Source organism: Dipteris shenzhenensis, chromosome 10, assembly GCF_047967505.1.
Source record: "Dipteris shenzhenensis isolate YYH24624 ecotype China chromosome 10, Dip_SZ_1.0, whole genome shotgun sequence".
NCBI lineage: Eukaryota > Viridiplantae > Streptophyta > Polypodiopsida > Gleicheniales > Dipteridaceae > Dipteris > Dipteris shenzhenensis.
In genome coordinates this window covers 12463421-12474367 of record NC_141605.1, presented here as the reverse complement: position 1 = coordinate 12474367, position 10947 = coordinate 12463421, and the positions used below count along the sequence as shown (strand labels likewise).

At 42.1% G+C, this 10947-nt stretch overlaps 1 protein-coding gene across 1 annotated transcript in view; it reads right to left on the bottom strand.

Annotated features, from left to right (window-relative positions):
• Positions 1 to 1597: 1597 nt before the first annotated feature.
• The window catches only part of SRFR1 (Tetratricopeptide repeat (TPR)-like superfamily protein), a 79867-nt gene continuing 70517 nt past the window's right edge, over positions 1598 to 10947 (bottom strand). Inside the window, exons 22-24 of the mRNA XM_087380231.1 lie at positions 2473 to 2570; positions 2187 to 2301; positions 1598 to 2118 (exon numbers count right to left, since the gene is read on the bottom strand). Coding sequence (XP_087236357.1) covers positions 1948 to 2118; positions 2187 to 2301; positions 2473 to 2570 — 384 coding nt within the window. The 3' untranslated portion in view covers positions 1598 to 1947. The remainder of the gene's footprint in view (positions 2119 to 2186; positions 2302 to 2472; positions 2571 to 10947) is intronic.

Sequence of the window (10947 nt, the reverse complement as noted above, 5' to 3'; positions counted from 1 at the left end):
ACTAGCTATCCAAGTTCACTTGGAGCTTGTATCTCTCACTTTGGAACTGGGCATAATGCCAAAAATACCTCAAAAATACTCTTAAATTTGGATCTAGAAAAGACGGGCCCCTTTAATGAGGCTATTGTATTAATGCAATAGACCACATCATTGGTTTAGACTTGATTGGGATAGACCAAGGTGCTTGAATGGGTGGTGTTAGCAATGTAATGGTCTTCCCCCATGATTGGGATTGCATCCTCTTGCAAAGAGCTCTTGGAATTTGTCACTTTCCTTTTCAAGAGAGAGGATTGAGATATGAAACTAGTAGATTAATCATCCTCCATAGTATATCTACATAGCCTTTCCAGACCCACTAGTTAAATGTTGATCAGCACTATGTTCAAGTGTGAGCGATCTCAATTTTTGAGGCCTAAAATTTAGAATGCAAAAAACATGACAAAGCAAGAATCTTATTGCATTTAAGTAAGAAAGAGGGAATTATCAAGAACCACCTAATTGATTAATTAAACTAAGAGCCTACTACCTCATTCGTTGAATGTAAGCAATATATTTAGAGTGGTAGGAAGGCCCATTCCAAACAAAAGCTAAGGTAGTTAGAGAGAAAATACTTCTATAATTTTCATACTTTTGGGGTTTTTTCAATGTTTTTGCTTTTAAAGCACCTTAATGTTTTTGCTTTTATTAATGTTTTTGCTTTAAAACACATTCACACACCTTATACTCATCAAGAGGTGAATTTTTCCAATAGTTTATAAAAAAGCTAAGATAAATAAAGAGAAAATGGTATGTTTACTTCTACTTTCTTAACATCTTTTGATGTTTTTGAGTTTTGGCTCATTCGTTGAATGCAAGCAATATATTTAGAGTGGTTGGAAGTCATTATGATCAACCACCTAGTTTTGGAGAGGCGAAAATATGATAGACTCACTACCTTGATAATAGAGTTTTTTAAGTAGTGAAAACACAAAAAATCACACACTAGCTATCTTGATGAAGCTAAGAATCTATTAGCTCATTCATTGAATGAAGGATGCATATTTTTAGAGATTGAAAGTCATTGTGAGGAATTGGTTAGCTACATCGCCCCAGTAAGCAAGCAATTCACATGTGATAGTCAATCAAGCCTTCAATCTAATAAGCATCATTGCTCATTTGGTTAGTGATTGATTGCATTGTTGAAAACCATCTCTTAGCTTTAGAGTGACGTGTTGGCTGATAGGAAATGGAGATGACTTCCTCACTAATGAGATTTAAGCTGAAAGTTATGGATCGGTAGCTACTCCAAGTTATATTCACCAATACATCGTCTAAACATCCTTACTCATGTGAGCCACAACACCCTCGGACATGGTGCAGGCCATGTACATCATTTCCTATTACGCTTGATAAAGGCAAAGATCTAATCAAGACAACAATGAGAGATTCTAGCAAAGGATGGGAAAGTTGCAAGCAAAATTGCTACTCGTGTGCCTTAAGAGGCTTTTGCTTTCCCTAAATAAACAAGTATCTGGACGCTGTACCATCAAGTTAGACCCAATGAAACTAGGTAGGCTACAAGTTTTGGCCCTTATGTCAAGGCTTTCATGATTGGGCTCATAGTGTGTGTAAACCTGTGCTTTGAGAGCAGCATCCTAGCCTACTTCGTTATAATTGAAACTTAACTGGCGATGATCTCCCTTGTCTTGGACTGTCATCTCACAGAAATTGAAGTTTCACAATGAACTCAGACATACTGAAACAACATACACAATGACTTCAGACATGCAGGAAGATATACAGCAGCAGGGGAACACCCTCAGACATCAGGGCGTGAATCTCTCGTCCCCATGGTAGGGTGGTGGTGGTTGAAGGGGGGGGGGGGGGGGGGGGGGGAGCATTTTAAACTTCATAGGACAAAACAAATATTGAAATTTCAATTATAAAATGTAACAATATGAGATGTGATTACTCATATGTGCTTAATGCAGCTACTACTGAGCCTGTTGTAGGAAATGTTGAGGCAACATCAGGAAGGTTTTGCCAGTTCACATTTGATTTCACTGAAGGATACATCCAAGGACTCAATGCTTGCACGAACTTGCTGACGTCCGGAGACAAAATTGCCTCCCAGTCCACCTGAAGCACAGACTTCATCAGAACCTTGCTTTCCAACCCAAAAGACAGAAGTAAGTCTAGAGGCTAACCTGGAGTCCATCAGGAATGTTCGTAGTGATCTCCATTCCAGCAGCAAGAAACAAACCAAGTAGAGTAACATAACCAACAGCAGCTGTACCCCGAGCAAGGGGCATGAAATTATACCTGAAGTATTCAAAAAATGAGAAGTCGTTTTAAACAATTTAAGCAATTGAAGAAAACCAACACACAAATAGGAACCTAAAGTATACGCTGACTATGCAGCACACTAAAACCATAGTTATCAACTAGCCATCACTTTAGAATAATCAAACTAGGAATAAATCAAGGACTTACCAGTAAAAAGTCAGCTTTAAGATGCAATCTCTGACCTTTTCTAGAAGGTTCATGTCAGTTGTTCCATATGCTTCCCAACAAAAGGTATCACAAAGGGCCTACAATAAGGGGCATATAGTAGATTAACGCAAGCTCTCTCTCTCTCTCTCTCTCTCTCTCTCTCTCTCCACACACACACACACACACACACACACACACACAATTTTTTGGTCACACACACACAGATAATCTTTGTAAGTTTTGGCTCATGAATGGTGATAAGGACCAAGACTATACTCGACAACACCTTTCTTGAGCAACAGAACTAATAGGAAGAACAAGGAAAGAGAGAGTTTCAGAGTGTTATATCTATCCTTGTAAGTATGAATGCTGACTTTTAATCATTTGGCCTTCATGAAGGCCCATTCCAAGTGGACGGCCTTCAGCAATTTAAAACATAAGTCAATGTATTTTCCCCGGGAGAAAAAGGCACCACTGTTAAGACTTGCCAGCAGCATTTGGGGCAGATAGCCGCCTAGGAATTTAAGGCAGACATTATATTAAATAGAAATTAAGATACGTAAAAGATTGGTCATATTGGTCACATTTGTTTTTGTAAAGGTAGTATGTCATTCAAAAAGAATTTAAATTCATAGCTGCCCCAGTATGGAGCAGCTACTACTCAAAACTAAAAGCAGTAATAAAACAGTTCCAGCTGGGCCAAAGGAAGCTCTCCAAGAGCACATGTAGCTTGGAGAGACTAATGCAGGGAAGAACGAAAGAAATGATTAACATCCACCGAAGTGTGCATGTACAATCGAATGTCACGGGCATGATATAACGACCACAAAGACCAATAGCAAAACCAGCAGCAGAACTGAGCATAGTCTCGTGTAGAGGCATATCTACCAAACAAAACAACCAAAACTGCCTGCCAGAAGAAATCCTGGAAAACGAACATGAAGATAACCCCAAATCTGGGACAAAAATCACGAGCAATATGGCAGCTCCAAAGCAGTTGTAGATGTCACATGCACCCCTGCACTTGGGTGCAAGGTGACACACTGGTTACATCGACAAGTGCATTATAGTTCCCAGATAGGAGATTTTGTCAAATGTTGTGACCCCTTTGTGAGCCCTTGTCCAAGGATAGTCAGGCACAAGCTACGTAGGTCAGTCTCTCAGCCTTAGGTCAAGTCAGTCAGTTCTTGTTCACTAGTACCCACTGGAGAACAGTAGGTTAAGTGTTTCCATCTTATAGTTTAGGTCTTAGCCTAGGTTCGGAGTCCCTTTAGGGTCCCCAAAGGCTAGACAGGTAAGCAAGGAAGGCAGCCTGCAAAGGCTGCCCAAAAACTCCCCTGCCAAATGAGCTAGGGAGGGCTTTTTATAGGCTGGTTGTAGGCCAACCAGTCTGTAAAACAGACCGACTCAGTCGGCTGTTTACAGACTGGGTTGGCTCAGTCCAGCCCTATAAAAGGGCTCCTTGGCTGCCCTCTTTCCTCATTCAGTGCTCCTGCCTTCAGCTCTCCTACAAGCTCCATTCCAACCTCCTTGTGCAGCCCTTGAGATCCTCAGTTCTGGCCCTGCTCTAGCCTCAGTCCCTTGGCCATCAGTTCAGCCTAATCTGAAGGTGTCCACGCAGCACAACAGTCGGAGGTTTGGACCAGCAAACGGAGAGGGGTTTGGACACTGTCTCAGCTTTTCTCAGTTTTCTTTACATGCTACACAGCCTACTTCTTAGCTCTAGTTTCTCAGTCATATCTCAGCTCTCTCTCAGTATCTATTACTCTCAGCTATCACTCTCTCACTCACGCAATAACCCTGCATTTCCGGTAGACAGCACAAGCCTCTCCCTTGCCTTGCAGAAGCGTCCTACATCGTTAGTGTGAACAGCATCAAGGTCTCGGTACTGGTCGGCGTTGCCTCTTAGGTCTTTGGGTCTGCTATACGTGTGCACAGTGAGCTCTTTAGAAGCGCGTTCCGTGCTCTCTCGAAGACTGCTCGAAGACTGTTCTTTGTATTTCTCAGTTCTCCAAGTATAAATCAATTCTCCCTTGATTGGGGGAGGGGGCCCTCAGTGGGTACAGGGACCCAATCGGTTGTCGACTCTACTCTCTCTCTACCCTCATCTCCTTTCTTTCTATGGTAAACAACACTCATTCCTCGCTAAAGGTTTAAAGAAGGTATTGCTGTGAATTACACGATCAGATTACCGCTGCATGTTACATTGGTATCAGAGCTTCGGTCTGTATCCAGCTTGACTACCGCGAGTGTATGGTTGTGTTGAGATCCAAAAAGGACACACAATCAAGCGCCATGTAAGGGTCAGGAAAAGATTTCAACCTCGAAGACTTTGAAGAGGAGAAAGACTACCAACAAGATATGCTTCCGCCAAATGCTCAAGAAGTGATGGCGAATCTTCTTGGAGATTCGAAGACTGTATTTATCTTTTGCAAGAAGGGGTGGAATCAGTCTCTAGTAGTTTTTCAGACTCAAGCTAAGGAGGAATTGATGCAAAACTTGGGTACTTTGGAAATACAATTTGCAATCAATCCCAAGTATATCATAGTTGAGCTTGCAAAACTCGCATATTATCACCACAAGTTATACTTCCAGTGCCTGCTTTTGAGGGGGGGGGCTTCTGATCAATCGGAGTCCACAAAACAATTGAAGCAGCCCAAACTGATGTCATCTCCTGTTGTAGCACATTTCCTTAACAAAGCTGCACAAGATATACCTAGGTTTCTTGTCTATCCAGTCTTAGCTGGTTTACTGGTGGAGGAAATTTCTAGAACTCATGATCACAGTGTCCATGGTAAAGTATACACACAAAGTCTGTCCCTCTTACATTGCAATTGAGTGAAACTAGAACTGGAATATGCAATGATGTGATAGAAATTATGGTTTTGGCATCAAACCTGAGGATTTTATTTGCTAACGCAATTAAAGGAGCTGAGCAGGATAATGACAAGACAGATCGCATAGGGAGGTTTTCAAAAGCTGTAGCTCTTTTTATTTTCATGTTGTGCTGTGTTGCTGCTTGGAAAGGAAGCCACGCTGATGCAACTCGCATTATTGCAAGTTTATTTGCCTCATAGACATCAAGAATTGCCACTTTTGTATCTGAGATAGATGTTTTCTCGGGACAATGCGAGCATGTAAGGGGCGTTTGACATGTATGGCAAGACATGGAATCAATTACTGGATTTGAGACGATATTGCTGATCATGCTCATCTGACACAGCTTGAAAGATGGCATGATCTTGAAGTTGCCTCTTGGGATGCATTATCCAGCTGTGTGGAGCTGTTGGAACTTCACCTATTCTACAGCCCCACTGCGAATTTGAGGACAAATTTCTTTTGGGCAGGGAGGACTGTAACAAAGGCCAATTTAGATAGTAGTTTTTATCCTTTAATGGCTTTGTAAATAGTAAGTTACCACATGGCATCCTAGGACAGCCATCCCATAAGCAAAGAGAGATTTTGTCCACGCCTACACCTATAAATAGGGGCCATGTTGTACCTTGTACTCATATCATACTTTGAATGCCAGGAATCTATATCCTAGCCTGTTGCTTGTACAGCCCCTCACAAGCCATGGATTCCCTCAAGGTTTCCAGGTACGATAGCTAGGCTGTTAGCTGGCTTAGCTACAACTAGCTACGATGCCCTCCAAGTGGGGTGTCTACTGGTCGGGGTCAGAGTGTAGCAGCGGAGTCCTTCCTAAGAGCAAGATCTTGGATAGGAAATGGTGATTACTTTCTACGAGTTGCACCCAAAAGTATTGCTATACAGCATGCTTAGGAGTTCTTGTTATAACAAACTGTCATTTTTTACATCCTCCTAAGCATAGGCACTCTCTCCCAATCTCTTCCTTCTCTCAATACCATTGTTTGTTCTTAGAGTACCCGCATCGCCTGAGCGCTTTGCACTTGTAATGGTACCAACCGTTTCCCGATGCTACTTGCGACGCCCATTTTCAATGCTTGCAAACCCGACTATCGTCGCAACAAGTGATCCCTTGTTTCGCAAGATGGTACAACCTCTTTTTGCGGAAAAGCCAGAGAAGCCTCCCTCTGGAGCAGATCAGCAAGAAGTGGCGATGGGCAAAAAGAGGAAAATGGCAAGTCCTCTTCCCAAGAAGAAAAAGGCGAAGCATCATCACAATTCATCCAGTCCGTCTTCTTCTTCTAGCTCTACCTCTTCATCCTCAACATCATCTCCTTCTTCCGGATCTTCAAAGTCAAAAAAGAAGAAGAAGAAGAAGAAGAAGTCCAGCAGAAAGGCAGAGACTAAAGAATTTCAAGATGGTGGGAAGTCAGTAAGATTTGCCACTTACAATGGCCAATACGGTCCAGCTGAAAAGGCTATGTAGTTCATAAGGCAGTTTGATGATGCCTTCAGCCTAGAAATTTTCAGTGAGTCCTCAAAGCTTCGTATGGTTGGTTTACACTTGACTGGTACAGCCAATGCATGGTGGATAGCTAAAACAGCCAACTATGTAGCCCCCAGGAAATGGAAGGACTTCAAGAAAGCTTTCTACAAACAGTTTATTCCCAAACAGTTTCGGGATCATGTCCTTCTTGGTTGGGAGAGCATTCAAGCCCTATAAGGGAAGACCACAGTTTACCCCTGAACAGATTGAAATTTTCAGGAAAGAGGGTAAATGCTTCAGATGTGGCAAAGAGGGGCATGTGGCTGCCCAGTGCCCAGAAAAGCCTTCCACTGCGAAGGGAAAAGAGGCAGAGAAACCATGGGGACCACACAAGCCAATGACGAGAAATTCCTGACATACTGGGTCATGTTTCAAACCCAGAGGAACGAGAATCGCTGCTATCATGAGGCAAAGTCAGAGACCAACAAGCACTGATTTTATTTGATCCAAGGGCTACTGATAACTTTATATCAAAGGATCTAGCTCTGAGGCTGGGAATAAAGACGGAGGAGTTGGGCAAGGCTCCCAGATGTTCTATGGGAACCCTGTGCTAGTCACTCCATCTTCATGTACAGAGTTATGTGGATCAGGAAGACTTCTTCATTTCTCCACTAAAACATCATGATGTAGTCTTGGGTATGCCTTGGTTCCATCGCAAGGCAGTGAAGTTGACTCTTCCTAAAAGAGTGCTGGAGTTTGTACATAGGGGCAAAGTACACCATGTGGTTGCAAGGAATAGAGGGAAAACTATTCCCATTGTATCAGATAGTTCTGTTGGAAAGGAAATAAAGTCTACAGTTTCAGCTTACATAGTTTTTGTAAAACATGTTAAAATAAGTGAGGCAAATCAGAATAAATTTCAGTTTCTTGAAAATTTTAGAGATTGTTTTTTCTTACGCTTTGCCAGGGGAGCTACCCCCTGAGAGACCTGAGGATCATGGCATAGAACTCATTCCTAGCAACGAGCCACCCAATTGGTCCCCAAACAGAGTTAGTGCAACTCAGCAAGAGGAGATTATGACTCAAGTGTAAGACTTGTTGTCCAAGAGCTGATTCAACCCAATTCTTCTCCTTTTTGTTCCCCTGTACTACCAGTACAGAAGAAAGATGGCTCATTCCGTATGTGCATCGATTATCGTGCACTGAACAAAATGACCATCAAGAATAGATTCCCTATTCTGCGCATTGATGATGTGTTGGATCAATTAAATGGAGCTTCAGTTTTCAGCAAGATAGACTTAAAGAGTGGCTATCACCAAGTGAGGATACAGCCTCAGGATGTGCACAAGACAGCGTTCCGCACTACTTTGGGTTGTATGAATATCTGGTGATGCCTTTTGGATTGATAAATGCCCCAGCTACTTTCAATCAGATGATGGATTGTATCTTCCGACCCAACAAACAATTCATTGGTACCTTCTTCGATGACATAATTGTCTTTTCTAAGTCCGAAGAAGAGCACAAGGAACATCTTGCTACAGTGTTTCAAGAGCTGAGAAATCATCAGCTCTATGCAAACAGCAAGAAAAGTGAATTCTTTCCGGAAGAGATTCATTACTTGAGGCATATAATATCCAAAGATGGGATACGGATGGATCCGGCAAAGATCCGTGCCATTCAAGAATGGCCAGAGCTGAAATCTATCCATGAAATTCAAAGTTTCCTAGGCCTGTGTTCTTACTAAAGAAGATTTATCAGGCATTTTGCAGATATAGCCGCTCCACTCCACGATCTTACTAAGAAAAATGCAGCTTTCAGATGGAGAATTCCAGAAAATACAGCATTCACCACACTCAAAGAGAGGCTAACCACAGAGCCAATCTTAATAGTTCCAGATTTGTATCAGCCATTTGATGTGGATTGTGATGCTTGTGGGGAATGTTTTGGGGCTGCATTGCATCAAAATGGTCATGTAGTGGCCTATGAGAGCAGGAGACTCTGGGATGCAGAGAGATATCTAGGAATCTATGAGAAAGAGTTGCTGGCTGTAATTCATGCCATCTATACATGGATGCATTATCTTTTGGGTGCAGATTTTACTGTTAAAACTGATCACCAAAGTCTGAGATATTTCCTGACTTAGACAAAACTCTCTTAGAAGCATGCCTTGTCCCGAAGACCCCAGGTCAACAATGTGACTATTGCTTATCATCAGGACCTGGAAGACATGAGAGAGCAATATACCTAGATGAATCCAGGAACATTCCCAAACTCATCCTCTAAAAACACAACATAGTGCAGTTTCAATCCCACGATAGTCACTCATAAGATCCATCACGCATAGCAGGGACTAGCTACTATGACATCCCCACTTACATCATCAGCGCCCAACAGTGGGTGTAGACCATAGTATAAAAGTATGCTCTCACACATACAAATCCACACACCCACACGTACTTGAGCATCCATTTATATAAAGTCTTCGTACTGAGTTTCTATCGGCACTCCGGAGGTGAAAGGCAAACTCAACCATGACGAAGGCTAGCACTAAAGGAGAAGGCTAATCAAAAAGTAGTGCAAATCTCTTCATTCAAGCTACAACTACTAATGAAGTCTAAACGATTTCATTTTAGTCTCTCCCAAACGAGCATCTAAATCTAACTCTAGCTGCTAGGGCAGCGCACCATTTAAGATAGAAAGATTTATCGCAATATTAGCAGGCCGCAACTTGGACGAAAACTTCACAAGGTGAAATTTGCATGTTCACTAATACGACAGAAGCATATACCTAGATGAATCCATGAACATTCCCAAACTCATCCTCTAAAAACACAACATAGTGTAGTTTCAATCCCACGATAGTCACTCATAAGATTGAAAACCATAAACTCCATCACGCATAGCAAGGACTAGCTACTATGACATCCCCACTGACGTCATCAGCGCCCAACAGTGGGTGTAGACCATTGTATAAAAGTATGCTCTCACACATACAAATCCACACACCCACACATACTTGAGCATCCATTTATACAAAGTCTTCGTACTGAGTTTCTGTCGGCACTCCGGAGGTGAAGGGCAAACTCAACCATGACGAAGGCTAGCACTAAAGGAGAAGGCTAATAAAAAAGTAGTCCAAATCTCTTCATCCAAGCTACAACTGCTTGTGAAGTCTAAACGATTTCATTTTAGTCCCTCCCAAACGAGCATCTAAATCTAAATCTAGCTGATAGGACATGAGAGAGCAATATGCTAATGATGCAGATTTTGGTGAGATTTTACAGCAAATGCAAGAGGGGTCCACCAATTACTATTCCCTAAAAGATGGGTATCTAATGAAAGATGACTACCTATGCATCACTCAAGAGATGAGGAAAAAGATTTTGAAGGAATGCCATGCACCTCCCTATGCTGGACATAGAGGAATTATAGCAACAACTCAAGCACTAGAGAGGTATTGCTTTTGGCCAGAAATGCGGAAAGATATACATCAATTTGTTGCTGAATGCCTTCGTGTCAGAAAGTGAAGTATGATAGACGGAAGGCACCTGGCTTACTTATGCCTCTTCCCATGTCTCAGGCACCATGGGAAAGTATTGCAATGGACTTCATTTTTTATTTGCCAAGATCAAAGTCAGAGAATGATGGAATTTGGACTATCATTGATAGATTCAGCAAGCAAGCTCATTTCATTTTGGTTCGCAAAACCATAAAGGGAGATCATATGGCTAAGCTTTTCATGGCACAGATCTTTAAGCACCATGGTATGACTAAGTCCATTGACAGTGATTGAGATCCCAGAATGACTAGTCTATTCTGGAGAGCTTTATTTGATAATATGGGGACAAATCTGAATTTTTCTTCATCTTTCCATCCCTGGACAGATGGTCAAAGTGAAGTAGCAAATTCTACAGCATTGGATATGCTGAAATGCTACGTGGGTGACCAAGGTTCAGACTGGGAAAAGTACCTACCATTGGTAGAGTTCGCTTACAATAATACAGTACACAGATCTACAGGGAAAGCCCCTTTTGAGGTCATCTATGGGAAGGTGGTTCTGTCACCTATCCTAAGGACCAAAGATGAAAATTTTGCAGCTGATCAGTTTGAGAGAGACCTCC